The sequence below is a fragment of the Microtus ochrogaster genome, chromosome X (assembly GCF_000317375.1).
Source record: "Microtus ochrogaster isolate Prairie Vole_2 chromosome X, MicOch1.0, whole genome shotgun sequence".
Classification (NCBI taxonomy): domain Eukaryota; kingdom Metazoa; phylum Chordata; class Mammalia; order Rodentia; family Cricetidae; genus Microtus; species Microtus ochrogaster.
In genome coordinates, this window is record NC_022026.1 from 49173223 (window position 1) to 49199021 (window position 25799).

Consider the following 25799-nt stretch of genomic DNA (forward strand, 5'->3'; position numbering starts at 1 on the left):
CTGTTCTCAGCCATAAATTGGTTCTGCAAGGAGTACATCTTCAGGCACTAAATAGCCTTCGAAGGGATATTTATTTATTTTTTTTTATTTTCCACTGGGCTCTTGGAGTTCATATTTAAAGTTGTAGTGCTTACCTTGTAAGGTATTAAAGATGGCAAAGAGATACATGAAGGTGACATTAACTGGTCCCCAGGCAAAGAAGGCAAAACCCCAAGTAATTCCCAGCAAAAATGTGAGGCCAGCAATACTCCTGAGGTCTTGAATACTAGTTTTGCGTTGCGCTCCCAATTGCTTCTTCCTTTTAATTCGACAGAGCTGAACCAAGACGACAATGAACATGCTGATGTTCAGTAAAAATATCACACAGAAATAGCCCACAACTGTGATATAGAACACCGCATTGCTGTTGATCCAGCAACTGGATGGGGGAGAGGAGAGGAGGAAAACACAATGATGGAAACATGCTTGCTCCGTGTGATGCATTGGAATCTATAATGTTTGCTTGAAAACCTTTGTCTTCGAATACAAAATTTAAAAAAAAAATGATAAACTGCTTTTCTCCACAATCATTTATAGCTCCAGGGAACAGAATGTGAAGTTTATCTTGGGATACTTGGTAATGAAGAGTATTTCAGGGCCTAGAGAGATGGCTCACTGCTTAAGAGTAACTGGTGCTTTTCCAGATGACCCGGACTCCGTTCCCAATACCTGCAACTGGGAAGCTCAGTTCCCAATACCTGTAACTTCAGCCCCAAGGGATCTGACACCCTCTTCTAGCCTCCACAGACACATACATGTGCCAAACAGATGTGTGTGTACACATACATACACATAAATAAAAGTAAATCTTAAAAATAATATTTTGAAACTATTTTTAAAGCATTCAGAACTGTGTAAGCTCTAGTTATCCAAGTCTGCTTGTCCTTATTAATATAACATCATGAGCATTTCATTTTTATCAGATGTTAAGTGTCTTAATATACTTCTGCCTAATTTGTATACTCTCAGAATAATTTCTCCTAATTCATTACTTAAGTAGTAGTGTGGCACTTTCAACTAGCCAATCTCATTACACATGATGATGAAGGCTCTAGTTAAAAATGATTTTAGATTTTATTAAGATGATAGATACAGCCAACAGACTGATTAGATTCCCCATTTTCTTAGAGAATTTAATTTTCTAGTTCCCTGGACATTCCTAGGATGAATTTATACTTACAAGTCATCTGGTGAGCCATTGGGGAATTTCCCATAAGATCCAATCCCATAATTATCTGGGGATATAGTCAGGACGATGGCCACAATCACAGCTGGTATCCCTGGAACATGGGAAACATCAGTCACATAGTTCTGACAACCAAAGAGGTAAGAAGAAAGACTGGAGGTCATTCTATTTTCCTTCAGGTGGCATGGCAAACACTGGTTAGCTACTCATCAAATTTTCTTTTCATTTTGCCACATGAATGGTTGCTTCTACCCTCATTGGCAGACAGAACTAAATTTTGGCTATAAGCAGAAGTAATTTGCTCCACTGTGGTGCTACTCTCCTAAAAACTTCCTGCAAGGTCCTCCGCTCACTTTCCCCGCCCCAAACGCAGAGCCGTCTTGAGGCAGAGTTTTCATCAACTGGAGTTTATAAATAACTATAGAGACACCTTCCTTCAACGCAATGCCCACCAAAATCCCAGCAAAATTCTTCACAGACCTAGAAAGAACAATACTCAACTTCATATAGAAAAGCAAAAACATCAGGATAGCCAAAACAATCCTGTACAATAAAGACACTTTTAGAGACATCACAATCCCTGATTTCAAACTCTACTACAGAGCTACAGTACTGAAAACAGCCTGGTATTGACATAAAAACAGACAGGAGAACCACCAATGGAACCAAATTGAAGACCTGGATATCAATCCACACACCTACAAACACCTGATTTTTAACAAAGAAGCAAAAAATATAAAATGGAAAAAAGAAAGCATCTTCAACAAATGGTGCTGGCATAACTGGATGTCAACATGTAGAAGAATGGAAATAGATCCATATCTATCACCACGCACAAAACTCAAGTCCAAATGGATCAAAGACCTCAACATAAAACCAACCACACTAAAACTTATAGAAGAGAAAGTGGGAAGTACACTTGAATGCATTGGCACAGGAGACCACTTCCTAAATATAACCCCAACAGCACAGACACTGAGAGAAACAAGTAATAAATGGGACCTCCTGAAACTGAAAAGCTTTTGTAAAGCAAAGGACATGGCCAACAAGACAAAACGGCAGCCTACAGAATGGGAAAAGATCTTTACCCACCCCACATCAGAGGTCTGATCTCCAAAATATACAAAGAACTCAAGAAATTTGTCATCAAAAGAACAAATAATCCAATAAAAAATGGGGTACAGACATAAACAGAGAACTCTCAACAGAGGACTCTAAAATGACTGAAAGACACTTCAGGAAATGTTCAGCATCCTTAGCCATCAGAGAAATGCAAATCAAAACAACTCTGAGATTCCATCTTACACCTGTAAGAATAGCCAAGATCAAAAACACTGATGACAACTTATGCTGGAGAGGATGTGGGGTAAAGGGAACACTTCTCCATCACTGGTAGGAGTTAAAACTGGTACAGCCTCTTTGGATGTCAGTATGAGGATTTCTCAGAAAATTAGGAAACAACCTACCTCAAGACCCAGCAATACCCAAAGGATGCTTAATCATACCACAAGAACATGTGCTAAACTATGTTCATAGCAGCATTATTTGTCATAGCCAGAACCTGAAAACAACCTAAATGCCCCTCAATCAAAGAATGGATAAGAAAAATGTGGTACATTTGCACAATGGAGTACTACACAGCAGAAAAAAATAATAACATCTTGAAATTTGCAGACACATGAATGGATCTAGAAAACATCATACCAAGTAAGGTAACCTAGACCCAGAAGGACAAATATCATATGCACTCACCTATAAGTGCCTTTTAGACATAAAGCAAAGAAAAACCAGCTTACAATTCACAACCCCAGAGAACCTAGACAACAATGAGGACCCTAAGAGAGACATACATGGATCTAATCTACATGGAAAGTAGAAAAAGACAAGATCTCCTGAATAAATTGGGAGCATGGGAGAGGGTTTAAAGGGAGGGGAGATAAAGGAAAGAGGAGCAGAGAAAAATATATAGCTCAATAAAAACAATTTAAAAAAATAAAAGAAAAATCTATCTTCACTAATTTAGGGGTGGTGACTGCTACTATGTTGGCTTTCTCAAGGGTCCATGAGTAGTTCTGTTAAAAAGAGACACACGAGGGCTTGTGACAGTTTAAAATGGCTTTCAGCTAGGGACAAGTTGCCTTGCAAACCTTCGTACCATCACTCACCAGCCCCATGCTACACAAAGACTAACCAGCCAGCTTCACTGCTCTGATAAATACAACAACAACAACAACAACAACAACAACAACAACTCCTTTTATCGATTGGCTGGGGTGCCTGATACAATCAAATGTATTTTTTTATTTTAATTCAGTTATATCTCTAACGATACTGAAATGATGGTTTCCTGAGTAAAAAACTTTCAAAGGCTAGAATACTGGAGAACGGAACTGTAAATCATTGTTGGAGTGCTTACCTAGCATGCTCGTGGCCCTGTGTTAGATTCTCAGTGTCAAAGTCATACATAAGTGGTGGAAGTAGAGGAGCTTGTTCTTGACAAGGGCACCTGACATTTTAGCTTTCTCTAAAGAAGATAAAATTCCTGCCCTTATGCCTGGAGTTGTGACTTTCTGCGACAAGTGAGGGAAACGGTGTGCTCTGTTATTCTTCACAAAGATATAGTGACAGTCATGGTGACAAGTAGTGAAAAGCTTGTAGTCCTGCTATGAAGAAGGGACTGTGCAGACTGAAGAAGACAAGGGGATGCGGGAATGCGGGAGGGTTGATGGTTGGAATCCAGTGGCAATGATATGCACAAGGAATGAGAAAACAAGGCTGGGCTGTTTTCTAGCCTTGCAAAGTGAGGCTACGCCACACCACCACCTAGACCCAGGGTCTTCACCGGCGTGCTGCCTATAACTGCCTTGCGAGTCTCATTGGTTTGTCTTCATTAAAGTGACTGATGTGATAGTACATCAAAACAATAGTGTACTATATCCCTGTGGGTTATCTACAGGGCTCACCGGGGGAAGAGGTATCAGTTTAGTATTTTCTGAGGAAGATACCAGAAACTAGCTCACTGAAAAGTGCCACCATGAGTCATGAACTTGCTGTAAAGTAGAAATGAAGAGTTTTGGAAATGATCTTGTTGCTCATTGCAGCAAGATTTTCTGGAGACAGTGTAGCACATGTGGAGTCGAAAGCTGCTTTAGAAAGTTGCCAAGAGGAAGATCATTCAACAACTCTCTACATGAGTACAAGTCAGAACACTAGAGAAGTCCAGGCGACACACAAGCAAATTTATACATACCCCAGCCAACAATGCAGAATTTAAGGATGTACTTTCGGATGTAAGTATTAAACACCTTGACAAGTGCCAGGTACATGTGGAATGCTTCTAAGCCCATCCATGTGAAGGAGACCAAGAGGAAATAGTGAAGAAATACAGCCACAGAGATGCAGAAACCTCGGGTATTATACAGAGCAATCCAGGAATCTAGTAGGAAGACCAGGTTGAGCAGAAGCAGGGCAGCACACAGTTGGATGAGGATTTTGGAAGGGTAATCCCTCCGGATCTTTCTAAAATGAAAGGACAAGAAAAGAATTAGCATTATAGTCTGGCCAACTTTGTGTAAGAACATTCCTCAGGCTGTCTCAGAGTTTTAAATGATTTATTTGTCAGTATATAGTGATATGCACAGATTTCTTCTCAGAGTGGGTGAGTGTTCAGGGGACATTAACATCAACAACAGTTAGGTGGTGGTGGCACACACCTTTAATCCCAGCCCTCAGGAGGCAGAGGCAGACGAATCTCTTAGTTCGAGACCAGCTTGGTCTATAGAGCAAGTTCCAGGACAGTCATGGCTACACAGAGAAACTCTGTCTCAAAAAACAAAGAAATCAAAGGCCCAACAACAACAAAACAACAATCAAATATAAATTGAAGAACTGTGATGATTAATATTGATTGTCAATTTGAAGAAAAAGACTCTAAAATCACCAAAAAGACAAGTCTCTGGATGCAGCCATGAGGGTGGGAGCAGGCTAGCTAAGGTGGGAAACTCCATATTGAATGTGGGTGCCACTCTTCAATGAGTTGGGCCTCAGACTGAATAAAAAGGAGAAAGTGGTCTCAGCACCGGCATTCAACACTCTCAGTTCCTGCTGCTGTGATAACCCCACATCCCTATCGTGATGGACAGAACCTTCAAACTAGGAGCCAAATAAACTTTTCCTGAAGTTGCCTTTGTCAGCTGTTCAAACACAGCAATAGGAAAAACAGCTAATATGACAACCATACCGCAAATAGGTCTCGACTTCTAAAGGATCTTTTACACGCTGATCGTAGACCCCCACTTTTAAATAGCATGTAGTCAACACTACTGAGTGGTCACCTCGCTTCTCCTGAACAACCTCTAGTAGTTCTCACATGATAGGCTGCCACATTCAGATCTTCAAAATGTCAGATTGCTATATCATCTCACACTGTGACTTCAAGTGAGATCATGGAAAAAGAGTTTGAACTATAGCTAAACGTAATGACACAGGGAATGCAGCAAATTGACCTTTTAAGATTTCCTCCTAAAAAGTGAGGGAGGACGACTCCTTCTGGTGCTGTGATGTTATCTGGAGCCGTTCCTTGTTTTCACTTACAAAGCCACACTCACTGATTTTTTTTCAGTTAAGTTTTATACTCATCTTCTTAATTCCTATACCAGTTAATAAAGTTAATCTTTCACATTTGATCAGTGTTATTTATAAACTTAATTTGTGATTTTTTTTGCTTACATTGTACTATGATCTCTTTCAGATTGTAACCTCTCTCTCTTCTCTCTCTCTCTCTCTCTCTCTCTCTCTCTCTCTCTCTCTCTCTCTCTCTTTTCCTCCACTGAATGCTCATGACATACCAGGCACCCATGCTGGGTACAAGGATTGTCATGACACAGCCCTTAGTGAGCTCACAAACTTGTGGAAGGCAGAAGCATACAAACCAAGAACTCACATAGCATTTCATACCCAGATATTATACTATGTGGATATAAAGGACAGGGAAGGCTGAAGAAAGGGTTTATAAGTAATACAATTTGGTGATGAAGGTGAGAGCTGCATCTTATAAACCAAATCCATGTTATAGATACTCACTCAAAGGCTATGTAGGTTATGAGCGTAACTGACAGAAAAATTGATGAAAGCCCACAGCCAATATATGTGATAAATGTCAGCGCCATCATTTGACTCGGTGGTAAGGATGTCCGAGATAGGTCCTGGGAAATAAAATATTGCATTCAGTGACCAATCCATTTTAAATACATAAGACTTGCTATTATGCTTGTTGAATATGCTGTTTCCATTAATAGTCTCATAGTCTGTTCAAGCAACACGCGAGATAGGCACAATCACTTTCATCAGGTACAAATAAGGACATAGGGAGTTCCAGTAACCTACCCAAGGTAGTAGCTAGGAAGTGGAGGAATCAGAATTCAGACTCAGGTCTGCCTGATCCAAAGCTCATATACTTAATCACTGTAGCGTAGTGCACTGGGGGAAGCCCTGCATTAGGAGCCTAAAGACTGACATTTGGTTCCTGGCTCTTACATTTCTTAGTCCTATGGCTATGAACAATTACCACAAGTCTTAATTCTAATTGCAAAAAAACCAACCTATGTTTAAGGAATGCTGGGAAGATTAAATGAAATCATTTAAGGATGGGGGTGTGACTAAGTGGAAGAGCACTTGCCTAGCATGCACATAAAAATTACAATAACAATAATAATTATGTCAAAATGTATTATATTATAAACATTTAAGTGAATTGAAAGCTAAATGATTTGTATTTTCCATTCTAATGAGAATCCCTTACTACTTAAAGGAGAAAAACGTAAATGTAAAAATATAATATATATTTTGTAATGTAGAATAATATTGTATTCTACATTACAACATTAATCTTGAGATGCATTTGGTTATTAAAAGAGTAGTTTCACTGGTATATAACTATTCCACAATATTATGCTTTCTGGTTATCTTTCTAGTCATCAAGAAGAGTAGATATTCTGATATAATGCCCAGATATCCCTCAGACCCAGAATCTAAGGCCATGGAACATGGGTATGTTACCATTAAGATGCCAAAACTTGTAAGATGACTACAGGTACAGACGGTTTCATTCAGTTTCTTGTCTTTGATGGAGCAGCCATCAGATGACCAACCTCCTCTGCCACCTGTTGGCATCAAGAGCAGTATCAGCAAGGCCACAACACGGTGGCTTACCAACTTCCCCACTCACTCACTTAAGACCTTGAGAGGGTTTAAATTGGAACCTACCATTTCTGCCCAAGTCCCAGAAGACACATTTCACAGTTAAGTCATCCTGTAGCAGAAAGATAAATCATGGGTAATTAATTTACTGAACTGAAAAGAATTAGGAGAATCAATGCTATTTTTAATTTTATAATCTTCTGCTTGATTTTTGGAGACTTATCATAGGTGATTCTCAGAAGTAAATGACCCCCATATAGGTCAGTGCTTCTTAAAATATCAATCATGTATAGAAATCACCTGAGGGATTTGTTTAAAGAAATGTGATATCACTCTGGTTGGTTATAGATTACTTGCTTAGATAGTGAGGGTATGAGTTAAATCCCCAGCCAATGGGACAGGGAATACATTCAGCTCAGTAGGTCTGGAGTGGGACCTGGGCTTTTGCAAGTCTAGTCAACTCTCAGATGACATTGATGTTGTAGTTCTGAAGACAACACTCCGAGGAGAAGAGAAGTTGTAGCTGAAGTTCAGTATGAGACAAGCTATCTGGAGGTGAGAGTCAGACTTGTAGCCATAGCTCTGCCTATAGTGTAATTCAGCAGTGGCTAAGAGTTTGTCTTTGCCTACCTCAGAAGCTACATGTTCAAGGATGCAATGATTCCCAAAGTCAAAATTCTGTAGAGCAACAAGCAATTGTCTTATACACATCTTCTGTCTCAAATCACGCCCAATAGGCATAGTCTATATAACGTGTCCTTGGTCAGGGAATAAACCAGACAAGCCTCTCCTCACCTGACTTGGGTTGGTGTGCTTCAGCATGACTGTCACGTTTCTTGTTAAGTTCTTGATAGTCACGTTTGCAACACTTGATGATATGACGTAGCTGATCAGAGAGAGGTTCTCCAGGGAGGGGTCCTAGCACAACAAAGAATCAGCAAGATGACAACGGGAATGAAATATGATGAGGGTCTTTTAGGGCTAGAAGGACACTAAGGGCTATTTGAATTCACGTTATTCACAACGGAGGTTTAAAACTGTGATGTAGCAAAGTAACTTTCCCAGGAAACAGCAATTAGAAGTGGGGCTTATTCCACCTCGGTGCTCTAAATACTGAATTGACGTGCACAGCTGACACAACAGGACCTCATGGCTTTTTAAGGGAATAAATAACATTAATTATTTAAATCTTGTGTCCCTGAGCAAGCTACTGAACTTTCCTGTGCCTCCATTACCTCATCTGTAAAGTGGAGGTAGGAAAAGGTTCCTTCCTACCAAGGTAGGGATTAGAGACAACACTTGTGAGCTCTTAAGGTAGACGCTTGACCATTTGGAAGTACCATGGATGTGTTTTTTTTAAATTTATTTATTTATTAGAGATTTCTGCCTCCTCCCCACCACCACCTCCCATTTCCCTCCCCCTCCCCCGATCAAGTCCCCCTCCCTCATCAGCCCGAAGAGCAATCAGGGTTCCCTGCCCTGTGGGAAGTCCAAGGACCGCCCACCTCCATGGATGTGTTTTTGTAAGGAACATTAGTGTGTGGATAAGAATTAACTACAGAGTTTCAACACTTCCTTTGATTTGTAGCAGGCTCAAGAACATGTGATGATTAAACAGAATTAAATCACCAATCTCCAACCCAGAGCCAAATCAAGACCAGTAAGCAGCAACTTTACCTGAAACAGGGCAGGGGTTTCAAAGAAATTGAACTGAACCCTGGAAGCCAGTTCTACATCGTTAGTTGGCACATTACTCATCAGTGACGAAGGGAGAGTAATGGCACCAATACTATTCTCAGGAACCTGGGTTTCCAGAGAAACCTGGAGATCAAGTAAGAGATAATAAAAGTGAGTTGGTACAATAAGATGATCAAAAACACAACTCAGTGTGAAGGGAGGGGCCTGAAGGAGCTTGGTCTGTGATCTGACTTTAGTGTCCCTTGATCCCAGTCCCTATAAAGGGTGGATAGAAAGCACTAGAAGCAGGATTGCTTTTCAGCACCGCTACATAGAGCGTTGTAGTTATAAAACTTCCTAAATACGTTGAAATTCATCTTCATGCCTAGGTCCCCCAACTTCCCAGTATTCCTCCATGAAATTTCATGAAGATACCATTCCTTGCCATCCTTCCACAGACCAACATATCAAACACCACTCACCCACTTTCCACTATTCAGATATTAAAGGGTTAACACAGGCACAGGACCATCTATGCAAATTATATATGTGTTTGAATGCTGGAGATTGACTCCAGGGCCTCATGTATGCAAAACATGTCCTACACCACTGACTCACATCTGAAAACAACGTCAGCCAGTTTTTATTCTCTTGGTGCTTCGCTGGCTGCTCTGTACACCTGGTTGGCCTTGAACTCAAAGAGCTCCAGCTGCCATCATCTCCTGAGTACTAAAATTAAAAGGCTCAGATATGCAATCTTTTGAAAGCTGAATATCACCCCTGATAATCAACAGTAATTGCCTCCATCAGGAACCGCAACAGGGACTCACTCCGATCATGCACAAGAAAACGTTTCTATAAGAAATAAGATTGTACCTGAAGATTTGCAGGGTCTTGGGCTGCAAAGGTCATTGAGTTGAAATTACTGGCATTCACTCTGACCACAGCAAGAGCCAAAGAAGGGGAAGTTAGACTGATGGTTGTATTTGGAAAATTCAGCTGTAAGCCAATGCCATCTACCACTTTTAGCAGCCTGTAACGACAGTTGGCAGTTTTGATTTAGCCCTCTTCTCTCTTTCTCCCCCATTCTAATATAAGGTAGCAACTGGAAATCATTACGCGCCTAGTCCTTGAGAGCAAATACTTGGCTATCACTAGTCACATAAGCAGTATCTTTAGCATTAGGGGGGTTCCTCTTAGCACCTCGTAATATACATTATGTAGGTAAATTGCTATGTGTTGTTAAACGTTGTTAAAAGGGAACTCTTGGAGTAAGGAGGGCCCTCCTGTACTTGACTCCGCATGTTTATTTCTACAGTTCTCCAAACTGTTATTTAAAGCACCTTTTCCTGGAACTGGCTGCTTCTCTAATTCTGTAACAGGGAGAAAGGAAAAAAACCAAGTAGCAAAGTATATTAAAAACAATGTGTCCTTGAGAAGAGCTAGAACGTGAACTATTTACAAGGTAAGTTACTATTGCTTATCTCATAATATAAAAATGCCTACAGCAGGAACTGGAGGCTGAAAACTCACCCATGGAGGTAGCAAAGAAGACCCTTTCCCCTGACTCTCTCAACTGGGAAATCTAGTGGACTACCTCAGTTGGTTTCTGCTAGATGTTCTAAGTTCCCAATTTGAAAATGTCATCTTTTGCTTCCTTTCTTAATTGGGCTACTTTCATCAATTTTTTTTCTGCTGAATGTTTTGAGCCCCCAATTTACTGATGTTCTGCTATCTGTTGCTTCTTTCTGTTACCCAGTATCTATTCTTGCTTTTGCTTGTTATATGCTTAATAAACTCATTCATTCAAAACAAAGCTCTGCTACTATGGCTCATTCTCTGAACCAGGCAGCAGACACCCTTTCTGTTGGCTAAGTCATACCTTTGAGCCAGAGGGGCTAGCAAAGCAGGTGGAGAGTGGAGGAGTTTGCTGACTCGGTTTACCATTTCGCCTGCAAGGTTAGGCTCTAAGCCTCCCAAGGACAACACTTTCTCCATCTGTGAGACTTGAGCCTCTAGGTCAGGAACACTGCTGGTGTTGACAACTTCTGTATTAAAAAACAAAGTCAAGTTATGAATTCATGATGTGAAAATCACTTCTAAAGATAAAGATATATAGACCCTATAATGTGGTCATCTTACTCTTAGGTATTTGTCCAAAAAAAGCAGATACATGGTTTAGAAGACTTAGCTGTGATTTTTCATAGTGGCCTTTTTTTTTTATAATAGTTCTAAGCTAGAAATAACCCAAATGTCCAAGAACTGAAAAATGGATGGATAAGTTAGGGTGTCTCCACAATGGAACATTATTTAGTGGTAAAAATAAATTAGCTACTAATACATTCAACAACATGGACGGCTCCCCACTTGTTCAACACATTATGCAAAATGGAAAAAAAATCCAAACTCAAAAGGACACATTGTATATGATTCTCATCATATGACATTTTAGCAAAGTTATAACTACAGGGAAACACAATGTATCCGTGGCCAGGGGTAGAGGTTAAGTTCTGAATTCAAAGAGACACAAAGGAACTGTAGAGATTGTGAAAAAGTTATATATCTTGATTGTGATGTTGGTTACATGACCACAGATGCTTATCTAATGCCATAAAACTATGAAAATTTCATTTATTCATAGAACTGAAAAAATTTTATTGTATGTAAATTATATTTCAGTGAGTCTGACTAAAAATATAAAACCACATCACATACAGTGATATAAATACTAATAATTCACTAGTATTTAATTTATATCATTTGGACAGAATTTTATGCACGCTACTAGAAGCTTTTTATGAACAAGAAATTATGAAGTCAATGGTCAGATTATCAGCTATATGTTGTTTTTATAGTGTTCAATTAAAAAATTAAACATTAACGACATAAACCTGTCTTTAACAACAGAAATCTCTGTGCCTCTATCTGTATGTCTGTCAGTCTCTCTCCCTCTCTCCTTTCTCTCTCTCTCTCCCTCCCTCTGTTTTCGTGGTACTAGATATAAAAATTTTTGAGACAAGATCTCAAGTAGCCAAGACTGCCCTTGAACTCCTGATCCCTGATCATCCTGTCTTGACCTTCTAAATGCTAGAATTACACCACACTCAAAACTTTAAAAACACAAAAATGATTTTTAAATTTATCAGTAATATCTGATTTCTTATTTTGCATATTCCTTTCTGGTCTCTATCCATGTGCATCTATACTATTATGAACACAGTATTTTACACTAGCTGTTTGTTGGGCCTTCATCTCTTCACATCAAGATTTTAAAGTATCCTCACATTTTTGTGCCGCTATTCTAATGGTTCACGTCGTTGCAAGACAGCCATTGTGTTGAGGTAGCATGTCTTATATAATCACTCTTCACTTATGGAGTCATTAAGGTTTAGTGACTTTTTAACCACTAGGTTATACTCTGATGAGCATCTGCTATGCATATGGTGCTACCCTTCTGCTGTCCTAAAGGTAGAAGCATAGGCTCAGGGTCCTCTTGATGGGGTAGTCTGTTTGATGGCTTCTAAGAGCCAATAGGAATAGCGATAGAAAAAAAATACTGTCGGCCTAGGGCAATGAATTTCAGTTATAACGTATAATTCAGCCATTAAACCTTCTCTTCAATTAGGATTCCATAATTTTGCCTAAAATTTCTACATTTATTTTAAACTAATTTGAGAACAGTGCTTATTGGGAGAAATAGTAAGTGACCTAGAAGAAGCTCCAAAGCCCCTTGGAGATGCTGGCATGATGGAAGAGGAGCACAAACCATAACCTGAGCTCTATAGTAATATACTAAATTAGGCTTTGTTTCCCATCTTCTAATTTCTTCTTCTTCCTCCTCCTCTTCCTCTTCTTCTTTTTTTTTGTTTCCTTTGAGACTAGATTTCTTTGTAAACCAGGCTAGCCTCAACCTCACAGAGACCCAAGTGCTGGACTTAAAGGTGTGTGCCACAACAAACCCATCCTCTGATTTCAAAGGAAGGCCTGCTTCTTATTCATGGAACTAAAGTTCCAGACACTCTGGAATACTCTGTGTTCCTTTCCCTCTTCCCTTTATTCCCACGCTACTAAGCCCACGTTGCTCCTGGGAACCGTTTGCAGTGCCCATGGCTTTTCCATATATACTATTGCTCCTAGTCAAATGAAACTGGCGTCAGTTTATCCACACATCATCACATGGAATAGATCAGAACGTGCCAAGCTGTTCATTTTAGCTTTTGGTGCATGTGAGGTCTTAAGCCTGGGTCTTCCAAATATTTCAGAAGAGCGACTTAAGGGGGTCTTATCATGTGTCTTGATTTGCAAGGTGGCAGCTGCATTGTAGGAAGCCCAAATCCCAACATCCACGATCAGCTTGGCTTCTCATATTTACCTGTCTCACTAGGAGGCATGCTGATGGTGACCACTTTTTCAGGGACAGAGGGTGCTGATGTGGTAAGAGAAGAAAGGGAGGACTGCGTAGGTGGCAGGCTATGGGGAAGATCAGTTTGGGGCAGAGAGGAAGAAGCAGCTACAGGCTGAACAGGCATGTCAATGGCAGGACTGGAAACCAGGGAGGCTGCAGGCTGGGGAGATGAAAGGTGACTCTCTTGTGCCAGAGAGGGTGTGCTTGGGGTCACAGAGGCATGATCAAGGGGTTCATCCAAAGAGAAGTCACTAGCGACGTGGGTCAAAATGGTGGCCTGAGGTACAACTGGCAAGGGCTTGCTGGATAACGGTGGGCCATGTGGCTGATAAGCAAGACAGACAACAGGATCCTTCAGTTCACTAAAGGACAAAATCAGAGAGACACATATGAGACACCAATAAGGTACTGAGGGCTGAGTCACCACTCCCAGTTGCTTTATGGTACCACCAAGTTAATAGGGTTTCAGGCTAAAAGACTGGACACTTCACATTCTCTTGGCCTCTGACACTGGCTTCTGCCCCTGTTTCCTTCATACTTCCCTGGGAGAGAAATTAGCATTACTCTACAAATCGCAATGGTGATTTCCTGATAGATATATGGCTGCTCTACAGCTCTATGTCATACTAACTTTCACTCGGTTGAGGGGATCTTGTAACATTCTCTCTGTTCCTGGATGAGAGACATATGAAATGTCCCATAACCCACCTGGTTTCATTACACTAGAAATCTGTCTTAACTAATTTCATATCATTGTAGCCAGGTACAGAGGTCACTAGCACATGTAAGTGATCAAGAAATATTGGTTGGATAAAAATATAAACCAAGCTGGGGCCAAACAGAGTTTCTGGCTTGTCAGTCAACTACCCTTCAATGTTGCTCAAGTTCAATAGTACTCAACCTTGGCTATACATGAGCTCTATTAGAAAACTTGGGAAATCATATCCACACAGATAGGCAGACAGACTACATTGCAACTTGAATAGATTTAGAGTCAGCTAGAAGACACCCTATATCTATGAGGGTGTTTGCAGACAGGCTTAACTGAGGAGAGAAGACCCACTCTGAATGTGGATATCACCATACCTGGGCTGGGGATCTGGAATAAAAAGAAACCAAGAAGAAAGCAAGCTGAGTACCAGCGTTCATCTCTGTCAGCTTTGAGACTGTGGGTGCAGTGTGACCAGCCCCCCTCACACTTGTGCCGCCGTAACAAACTGAAAAGCAAAATGAATCACTTCTCCCCTTCAGTTGCCTCTATCTGGTATCTAAGATAGGTAGATAGAGGAAGAGATAGAGGACACAGAGTTCCGTGGCTTAGTCTTGCACTGCATTCAGTCGATCTTGGGATAGAGTGTAAGGGATCTCAGGTGAACTTCCTGGTCATCAAAGGTTAAGAACTCACCTACTATCTGCACGCGATCCATCTGTCTTAGAACACACTATGGAGGAGTAACTAGGGTGGACAATAAACACCCAGGGATGTCTCTGATAGATCAGTTTTAGATGGAGACAGAAAAGCGATGAAAGTATGTTCTTAGAGCTTCTCTTAGACAAGACGAGGGAGGATGGTTATATTGAGGAGCTGTGCTGGCTAGTCTTATGTCAGTCTGACACAGAAACTAGTTGTCTGACACAGAAACTAGTTATCTGTCTTAAAGAAGGAAACCTCCATTGAGAAGATGCCTCTATAAAACCAGATGTAAGGCATTTTTTTTTATTTATTTATTAAAGATCTCCGTCTCTTCCCCGCCACCGCCTCCCATTTCCCTCCCCCTCCCCCGATCAAGTCCCTCTCCCTCATCAGCTTGAAGAGCAATCAGAGTTTCCTGACCTGTGGGAAGTCCAAGGACCGCCCACCTCCATCCAGGTCTAGTAAGGTGAACATCCAAACTGCCTAGGCTCCCACAAAGCCAGTGCGTGCAGTAGGATCAAAAACCCATTGCCATTGTTCTTGAGTTCTCAGTAGTCCTCATTGTCCGCTATGTTCAGTGAGTCTGGTTTTATCACATGCCAGACCCAGGCCAGCTGGCCTTGGTGAGTACCCAATAGAACATCCCCATTGTCTCAGTGTGTGGGTGCACCCCTCGTGGTCCTGAGTTCCTTGCTCGTGCTCTCTCTCCTTCTGCTCCTGATTTGGACCTTGAGATTTTTGTCCGGTGCTCCAATGTGGGTCTCTGTCTCTGTCTCCTTTCATCGCCTGATGAAGGTTAATATTCAGGAGGATGCCTATATGTTTTTCTTTGGGTTCTCCTTATTTAGCTTCTCTAGGATCACTAATTATAGGCTCAGTGTCCTTTGTTTATGGCTAGAAACCAAATATGAGTGAGTACATCCCATGCTCCTCTTTTGGGGTCTGGCTTACCTCACTCAGGATAGTGTTTTCTATTTCCATCCATTTGCATGCAAAATTCAAGAAGCCCTTGTTTTTTACTGCTGAGTAGTACTCTAATATGTATATATTCCATACTTTCTTCATCCATTCCTTCCATTGAAGGGCATCTAGGTTGTTTCCAGGTTCTGGCTATTACAAACAATGCTGCTATGAACATAGTTGAGCATATACTTTTGTTGTATGATAAGGCCTCTCTTGGGTATATTCCCAAGAGTGGTATTGCTGGGTCCAGGGATAAGTTGATCCCAAATTTCCTGAGAAACCGCCACACTGCTTTCCAAAGTGGTTGCACAAGTTTGCATTCCCACCAGCATGAGTGTACCCCTTTCTCCACAACCTCTCCAGCAAAGCTATCATTGGTGTTTTTTATTTTAGCCATTCTGACAGGTGTAAGATGGTATCTTAAAGTTGTCTTGATTTGCATTTCCCTGATCGCTAAGGAAGTTGAGCATGACCTTAAGTGTCTTTTGGCCATTTGAAGTTCTTCTGTTGAGAATTCTCTGTTCAGCTCAGTGCCCCATTTTATAATTGGGTTGATTAGCCTTTTACGGTCTAGTTTCTTGAGATCTTTATATATTTTGGAGATCAGACCTTTGTCAGTTGCGGGGTTGGTGAAGATCTTCTCCCAGTCAGTAGGTAGGTTTTCTTGATTAGTGACTGACTGGGAAGGGCCCAGCCCATTGTGGGTGGAGCCACTTCTGGGCTGCTGGTTCTGGGTTCTATAAGAAAAGGCTGGGTCCAGGGGCCTATTGGGAACCCACTAAGGCCAGCTGGCCTGGGTCTGAAAAAGGACTTGCTGAACATAGCGGACAATGAGGACTACTGAGAACTCAAGAACAATGGCAATGGGTTTTTGATCTTACTGCACGTACTGGCTTTGGGGGAGCCTGGGCAGTTTGGATGCTCACCTTACTAGACCTGGATGGAGGTGGGTGGTCCTTGGACTTCCCACAGGTCAGGGAACCCTGATTGCTCTTCGAGCTGATGAGGGAGGGGTACTTGATTGGGAAAGGGGGAGGGAAATGGGAGGCGGTGGCCGGGAGGAGGCAGAAATCTTTAATAAATAAATTAATTAATAAAAAAAGAAATGAAAGAAAAAAACATACAGAAGAGAATACATAAAAAAAGAAAGAAAAAAGAAAAGGCTGAACAAGTTATGGGGAGCAAGCCAAGTAAGTTGCACTTTTCCATGGCCCCTGCATCAGTTCTGGCCTCCGGATTCCTGCCCTGTTTAAGTTTCTGTCCTGACTTGCTCCAATTATGGACTATGATAGGCAAGTGCAAGCCAAGTAAACCATTTCCTTCCCAACTTGTTCTTAATCATGGTGTTTCATCGCAGCAACAGTAATCCTAACTAAGGCAGGAGCTTGAAATAAGCATAACCCTAAGGAAGTGTCAGTGGACTGGGCTGTAGCTTTGTTAGTAGTGTGCTTGCTTAGCAGATATGAAGCAAGGGGTTTGATTCCAAGCACCATATAAGCTGGCGACCCTGGCATTTGGGAAGGAGAGACAGGAGGCTCTGGGGTTCAAGGTCATTGAGTACATAGTGACTATAAAATTGGGAGGTTTAAGACATGAGGTCCTGTCTTCAGAGGGAGCAAGAGAGTGAGACAGAGACAGAGAGATAGAAAGCCATAGACACAGAGACAAAGAGAGCCCTCTGGATTATTTACTCAATGCCCATGAGAGGCCTTTCTCTTTGTCATATACTACAGCAATCCATCTGGCCATGTTGTGGAAAGGGGCCATGCAAAGTGTACATGAGGCTGTCTTTAGGACATAGGGAGCCTGCAGAAGTCAGACTCCCACTACAGGCTGCCATCATAGGGTTCTGCTAGAAAGAGGCTACTTTAGATTCCCGTTGGTCATGCTAGTTCCGACCCTTCAGCCCCTGAGTGAAGCAGCCAAGCCAACAACGGAGTAGTAGGATGACATAACTCTTCAATGCTAGGGCCTAGAGGCCCGTCCCATACAGCTGGTCTGAAATTCCTGGGACTGAGCACCGGCCTGAGTGCCTCTTTGAACATTCTTCCTGGCAGAGGGTGGCCTATGTGCAGTCACGTGCATCTGCTGTGCACTTAGCACCTGATGACTGCTAAGGAGCTCTAGACCCGAGTCATCACCACCCACACCCAAACCTAGAGCAGCCCTGGCACCCTAGAAGGGTATTCCGGCACATTAGCATGTTTTCAAAGTGTCCCAGACGTTTCTAGCAATCCGAAGGACGCAGTGATCATACAGTTCCAGCTCAATAGCTCTCACGTTTGGCTTCACATTAGAATCATCTCACTCCAGGTTTGTAAAAACTCAGAAGCTTGTGCTATACCATACCAATTTCTGAAGGTAGGAGGTGGGAACTGTTTTCATTTTATCTCCCCCAATGACTTATGCATAAGGCCATGGGTAAAAAAAAATCATTGCATCACTCTATTGCCTGTATCCTTAGTCTTCAAGGTGGGGGTAAGAAGAAAAGCATACTGGCGCACATCTTTAATCCCAGCACTGGGGAGACAGAGGCAGGCGGATCTCTGTGAGTTTTAGGCTAGCCTGGTCTACATAATGAGATCCAGACCAGCCAGAGTTACATGATGAGACCTTGTATTAAAAACAAAACAAAACATCTATGTCAAAATGGGGTTCAGGGACCAGCAGCACTGGCTTCCTCCAGGAGTTTGTTGAAAATGCATAATACCAGGCTCACCGGGTCACAATTCACATTTCAAATGGTGTACAGGGATGGATGCATATGGGAATGGTTGAGATGGATTAAATTCACTTTCTAATTTACAGAGACTAGTTCATTTCCCCACGTGACCCAAGACTTTGAAGGTAGAAAAGCACCTGCTCTAGAACGAACGTGGATGTGTGGTAGAGAACGAAGGCAGTGACCAGGCATGAGCCTGATTATGCCCTGTTTTCTATGGCCTGCTTCCTCCTAATAACTCTGAATGGGCAGCCTTTTAGAGGGGATGGATGCTGTCTTAAGAGGGATGGCTTTTACTCCAATTCTGACATCCTATCTTCTAAACCGTTCTCACCATCTCGCTTAATGGAGGATGTTACGCTTAATAGGGCATGTTTCTCTTCAGTCTTTATTGCAAAAATGCTGCAGATCTTTAGAGAGTGTTAACTGTCTCACGAGCCCAGTGTTTTAACATAGCCCAGCTATATGACCCATTTTGGGCTGACAGGGCTCACTTAGCCTTCTCTTCCCATATGAGAAGCTTCAAATGTTAAGTTATGTATGTCTTTTCTCTTTTATTAAAAATAAACTTTTGTCATACAGTATATTCTGATTACAATTTCTCCTCCTTCAACCCCTTCCAGATCCATATTCTTTCTCCCGGCCTCAAAGGAACAATAATAAAACAAAAAGGAACAAACTGAAATAGGACAAAACAAACAAAGAATCAGAAGAGAAAGAATCAAAGAAAAAGCATGAAAAACATGTATAGATGCAGACACACATGTTTCCACACATAGAATCCCATAAAAACATAAAACCAGACATCATAATATACATACAAAGAACCTACACACTTAAAAATACCCTAACTATTGTTTTCTGACAGTAGAAAATTCTGTAAAGTAAAAGAAAGAAAAGGCAGAGAAGAGGAAAAGGAGAAGGAGGGAATGGAGCTAATAAAATATTCTGGCAGGTCAGTCATGGGTAGTCATGTGAATATTTTCTTTGGTTCATTCTTTTTTTCTATGTCTATTTTGTTATACTCATGACCACATTATATGTGACTTTTCCAATCTTCTTTCCAGTTCCCCTCCAAAAAGAATTGCATTTATAGAAGAGATTCTCAGTTTTGATTGTACATTACAATCGCCGAAAGTGCCTTTATCCCCTTTAGTTTGCATTTTTGAGAGAGGGTCTTAATATATGCAGTCCAGGCTGAAATTCAGACATACTATGTGACTCAGGGTGGCCTCAAGCTCAAGGGGAGCCTCCTACCGCAGCCTTTTGAGATAAGGGCTTTAAAGCCTTAAATACCCAGGGTATATCTCAGCTCATTCTGTGCCAGAATATGTATCTGAGGGTGGGGATTGGGAATCAGCATTTTCAAAAACTAAAATTTGAGCTAAGTTTTGGCTTATAGAAAGATGGCCAAACAAGAGTTCCACATGTCCTTCATCCAGCATCTTCCAAGTGTCTTTACAAGATTGAGAAACACTGTCTTTAGACAGTGGTCCAAATGGAAGCTCCACAGAACAGAAAACTGTTTTCTCTAAAATTGAAAGCTTCTCTTCAGTCTGAAAATCTTGATCATCCTTAGCTACTGTGGTGATATGGCAGAAAATGCCTCCCCCCCATAGGCTTATAAGGAGTGGCACTATTAGAAAATGTGGCTTTGCTGAGGTAGGTGCGGCTTTGTTGGAGGAAGTGTGTCACTAGGGGCAGGCTTTGAGGTCTCAGATGCTCAAGTCCTGCCCTGTGTGGCCACCTCTTTCTGCTGTCTGCAGATCAAGATGTAGAACGCTCAGGTCCTTCTCCAGTACCATGTCTACTTGCATGCACCATGCTTCCTGCCCACGAAGATAACAATGGACTAAACCTCTGATACTGTAAACCAATCCCAATTAAATGTTTTTTTTATAAGAGTTGCCATAGTCATGGTGTCTCTTCATAACAATAAAACCCTAAGATAGCTAGTATGGTGATTAAATATTATATGTATATAACATTTTATTACCACATATTATTAGTTTCTGCTATTTATTTATTTATGAGAAGCTCAGCAAATATGTTACATACCACTGCAGTTTTTCTAATTCTTCTGGTGAAGAAGGGCAGGGAGTCTTGAGAGAACAGCAGCACTGTTCTAAAGGGGACAAAAAAATAAAAGGAAAAGGAAATGCATGGTTAAGAAGAAAACAAAATCTGGGTGGTGGTGGCGCATGCCTTTAATCCCAGCACTCAGGAGGCAGGTGAATCTCAGTGAGTTTGAGGCCAGTCTGGTCTACAGAGCAAGTTTCAGGCCAGCCATAGCTACGCAGAAAAACCCTGTCTCAAAAAAACTAAAAGAATAAAGCAAAATAGAAGCCCAGACTCATATAACATATGATTATTATACTGATAGGTTGTGTTTTTTAAAGAGTAATTGTCTAGAATCAGTGATAAAATTTATTTACTGTGTTTATATTAACAATTATATATAAAATACATGCTAAAATATTTATTGACTTTTTTCTGTTTGGTTGTGTATTTGCAATATCTATCTTCAGAAACTCCCAAGAGGGAGTAAGAAGTAAACATATCCTGGAGAAAATTAGATTCAGTGAAACAGACCAGGCATAGAAAATCAACTATCACGTGATCTTACTTTACTTGTGGAGTCTACAAAGGTCAAACTCACGGAAACTGAGAATGAAATTGGGGGTTACCAGACCATTTCAAATTGAAAAATTGGAAAATTTTTGATTATAGGATAAGAAAATTCAGTTAGACTTCAAGAGACCTATTATGTGACATGGTGACTATAGTTACTGTATTGTGTACTTGAAACCTGCTGAGAGTAAACTTTAATGTTTGCTCATCTCAACAGAAAAAAAAAGCATATGAGATTATGCATACGCTAACTAGCCTTCCTTAGAAATTCTACAAAGAACACCAAAACATCAGTGTACACATAAATACACATAGCTTACTTATTGATTAAAGATGAATCAGACAAGGCCTAGCAACAATCCACTGAATACTCTACTCAAAGCCCTCCATCTCAATAGAGGTTTTAAAATCCTGTTTTCAGACAATATATTGATAGTTTATAGGAAAACAGGAAAAAAAGAATCTTTTCAGACATCAAAATTCACACGAGAAAGAGCACAGCTGCAGACAGAGACATCTTACCCATTGGCCAAATCTGTACAGTTGTGAAAGTAACCATCATGGCACACACATCTGTCGTATCGTTCAGTTTTATTGTGAATGTACAGTTTAATGTGCTGTAAAGAGAAACGCAGACAGCCAATGTTAGTATGTAGGGATAGTTAGTATATATATTGGAAATGTGTCTATACTTTGTAATTGATTTTGCAAACTCAAGAGTGAGGAAAGGGACACTTACAAGTGTTTACTTTGCAATATTACCCCAGTAGCCTTAGAAACACCCATCTTGTAGAGTGTGGTGGCTATTATTGGTTGTCAACTTGACTACATCTAGAAGTAACTAAAATCCAAGTGGCTGTGAAGGATCTTTTCTAAATTAGCTCTTTGAAGTGTGAAGACCCACTTCTAATCCAGATCTTTGAGGTGGGAAGGTCCAGCCTTAATCTGGGCCACACCTTCTGCTGGCAGCCTACGTAAAGAGCAAGGGAAAAGGAAGCTTGTTCTCTCTTTGACTGCTTGGTATCACTCTCAATAGCAAGTTCATTCCTTCATTGACATTAGAGCCTACTTCTTTGGGATTCCAGAGTATACTGATGACCAGCTGAGACATCCAGCCTTGAGAACTGAGCAACTACTGGATGCTTGGACCTTCTTGTGGGAGATAACAATAATAGCTGGACCACAGTCCGCTAGTTGTGTGTGTGTATGTTTTGTAAGTTTTGTTTCTCTAGAAAACCCTGACTAATACATACAGTCTGTACTTTACCCTCAAAACTCTATTATAAGAGACACCAGGCTCACATTCACGGATTCTTCAGACCAGAGACCTGCAGTCCACACCTGGCTTCAGGTTTGTTTTGCAGGCATGCAACTTAGCAGCAAAGATAAGCACCTTGACATTTTTAATTTTTGCTATCCCCCCTAAAAAACCTGATCATTTGCCTAGTGCCCCTAGACATTTCAAATTTCAGCATAGACAACTTTCTAAAAACCAGTCTAAGATAAATGGTAAGGTCTCTGAAATCCCAAATCTCCTTGGAATTCAGTCTAGATATCAGATGACTATTTAAGCTATTCTCTCCATTTCTAATGACGTAGGTAGAAAGAAATTAATGCTGAAAGTATTGGGGAGAAAAAAATGAAGTAGATACCCACAGTATGTAAGAATCCAGCATATAATTTTATGAAAGACTTGCCATAATTTGTGGTCATGAATAGTTGATGGATGAAAATTGACATTTTATAGGGCTTTGCATGCTCAGGGTTCTTGTAGTGAGTTTACCACTCTACAAGTCACTGACTATGCAGCTAGGGACTCCAAAGGATACAACTTAAAACAGTTACCTGTACAGCCCCCAATAACTGCTTCACTCCTGCATATACTGTTTCCCATCTCTAGTTTTATGCTCAATGTGGTCCTGTCCCCCTTTCTCCTTTCCAAAGCTCCTCATTGTAAGTCTTCTTTTCTGCCTGGCATTTACCTTGCTTGACCTAATATGAGCCACTTCAGAGTTAAGGACACTGATGGCCCAGGGAAATGAGAAGAAGGAGGTTGACAGAGTAATTTGTATTTATAAAAGTATGGATATAAAATATCACTGGTGTTTATGTTAGAGGAAAGCCTCTGAGTTGAAAATTTAACTAAGCTTCCTTGGTGCTTTATTTCCATAAATGGAGAAAGGATTCCTATAAAAAATTAAAAATAACTTACTTTTGGGTCTCTGCTGTAGCACACACTATAAAGTAAGTCTGAAATAAATAAATAAAAATATATACATTACTTCATCAGCTAGAAATGTCAGAGAAGATGATCCAAGGCTAATCACAGAATTTTGGAACCACAACTCCTGGAGATATTGTACAGCCCAGTTGAGTTCCCAACATAGTATATTCAGGCCATACACACTCTGGTTGGCTGCCCCAGTGTCAAGAGAGCTCACTTGGATACAAGTTAGCTCAATCTCCTACAGATTTTATTTGAAGAAACTTTCAGTCTTACCTAACAGCAATCCTACCTCCTCACAGTGGCCACCCACAGCTCCTAGTTCTGAGATTCGGAACAATGCAATGGGTTCATTCACCGTCAGATAGATTTGGGAGAACCTGAATGTGAATCTCCAAGAACACAGAATTCCATACACTCCCTTGAAATAATGACAAACACGGTAAAGGGTATACTATGGTTACCTCACTTAAAGTCTGTAGCGTTTTGTTGAGCTCTGATCGCCTGTTAATAGAATGAGAGAAATTAACATGAAGGAGACCATTAGTGATGTGAAATTTGAAACATGTAGCTTTTTAAGCAGTTAGATTGAGCATGTGGTATGTACTGCTTACAGTGTTCACTCTGAAGAGACATGGGGTGTAATGAGAGATTGCTATGTAGGGGCAATCAATTATTTATAAGACAAGGAAAACTAACCAGATGGGAGATGGATCAGCCCTAGCTAAGAGCAAGATATAAATTATGGTTGAGCAATCATGTAATTCATTAGGCTACTGCAAACCCCAAGGCAGCTTCTTTTGGCAGACAGCCAGAGGAAGAGCTGGCCCTGGGCAAAGACATCTGAAAAAGGTAAGCCACTCATCCCAGGCCTCTGATTAATATCTCATCTGCCATCAATGGACACAGCCTTCTCTCCAAGACTCCGGCCCTGTCTTCCCCTCCTCCAACTCCCCTGTGGGGATTTCTCTCATTCTTCGCCTCCATTCCTGCTACTACAATATTTTCATTTCTTTCTGCAATGCCCATTGTTCCTTCTCTGACTTTTAAGTCACTGTCGTTTCATGACAATATGAACAAATGGTATATAGTAACGTGCATCCCATCTTCTGACATTGTGGCATAATGTTTTCATCTACAAAGTTCATATTTAAAAAATATGCAATCGAGTTACCAAACCAAGTCTAATGATGTCTTAAGTATGTTTGGAATTTTGTGCTGGGCCTCTTTTCATAGCTCTCCTCAGCCGCATGCGGCTTGCTGGCCTTCAGTTGAATACTCCTGCATAAAGTCTGGACTTGAACTTGTCTAACAATAATGCTGGATAATGAATTGTATTAAAATTCAAATACCGATTCAGATGAAGCTGTTGTTTAATTTCAGAGCAGCAGAGGGAACAAGCTCAGGGGACTGTTAGCTGGCAACAGATAACTGGTTAGTTTGCTAAATAGGCAAGAACCAATTTTCTCTGTATCTTTTACGTTGCTGTAGCCTATTCTTGGTCTCCAAAAGCAAAAACTAGCTCAACTGTATCTTTCCACATGGTGTAGATGAAGTTTTAAAGCAAACAGCACATCACTCACTTCAGTTCGCTTAGAGACCGGACTCCAGTGAAAGTGCCATTAGCCGTTTCTTGATTCTGTTGGAGGTGAGAATTCATTAAGAAAACAACAAACACCATCTTTAAACACATTCTCTGACCAGAAGTTTCGTTTTTATCCACACAAAGAATTACTTCCTAGAGAGTGAATCCTAACTCTCTAAACTAGTGATGATCAAACTGAACTGGCATAGATAATGGGGGTACCCAAGAGTGCATCCCTATTGCCTGAGCCAGTATGGCTTGATTTTTAAAGTGTCAGAGTCAATGAGTTCTGTATTTCTTCTGTTCAAGGGTTTTCCCCAAACAGTCCTATTAAAGCTCTCCTCAGGACAGGTTTCAGAGTTAAGGTACATCAGTGTAGAAAGGGAAATTTGACTGTGCCATTCCTGTATTCCTAGCACCCAGACCAGGGCCTAGCATATAGTAGGCATTTAGGAAGTAGTCAAGGAATGAACAGACACATTTGGCCTAGATCCTCTGGCTCACTTTAGGTTGCCAAGGTGTGCATCACTGTATTTGGTTCTCCCAAATGGGGAACACAACCAGATCTGGAAAATTCTTATTAGACTCAAAATACATATACATACAGAAATATATACATATATATTTGTTGCTAGGAATTTCTAAAGTCATTCAATACTTTTAACTGGTACTAGGACTATGCAAAATTACCATTCTTATTCAGCAAGCAAACCCAATAAAAAACTAAAATAGAAGTATTAGAAAAATAACATTAT

General features: G+C 40.8%; 1 protein-coding gene across 1 annotated transcript in view; it reads right to left on the reverse strand.

The window, feature by feature from the left end:
• Positions 1 to 25799, reverse strand: part of Adgrg2 (adhesion G protein-coupled receptor G2) — a 124128-nt gene that overhangs the window by 8180 nt on the left and 90149 nt on the right. Inside the window, exons 9-24 of the mRNA XM_026784849.1 lie at positions 25043 to 25098; positions 23924 to 23963; positions 23448 to 23485; positions 21758 to 21852; positions 20663 to 20729; positions 13473 to 13867; positions 10983 to 11148; positions 9977 to 10133; positions 9101 to 9244; positions 8219 to 8341; positions 7490 to 7535; positions 7283 to 7386; positions 6308 to 6429; positions 4476 to 4744; positions 1220 to 1319; positions 135 to 418 (exon numbers count right to left, since the gene is read on the reverse strand). Coding sequence (XP_026640650.1) covers positions 135 to 418; positions 1220 to 1319; positions 4476 to 4744; positions 6308 to 6429; positions 7283 to 7386; positions 7490 to 7535; positions 8219 to 8341; positions 9101 to 9244; positions 9977 to 10133; positions 10983 to 11148; positions 13473 to 13867; positions 20663 to 20729; positions 21758 to 21852; positions 23448 to 23485; positions 23924 to 23963; positions 25043 to 25098 — 2206 coding nt within the window. The remainder of the gene's footprint in view (positions 1 to 134; positions 419 to 1219; positions 1320 to 4475; positions 4745 to 6307; positions 6430 to 7282; positions 7387 to 7489; positions 7536 to 8218; positions 8342 to 9100; positions 9245 to 9976; positions 10134 to 10982; positions 11149 to 13472; positions 13868 to 20662; positions 20730 to 21757; positions 21853 to 23447; positions 23486 to 23923; positions 23964 to 25042; positions 25099 to 25799) is intronic.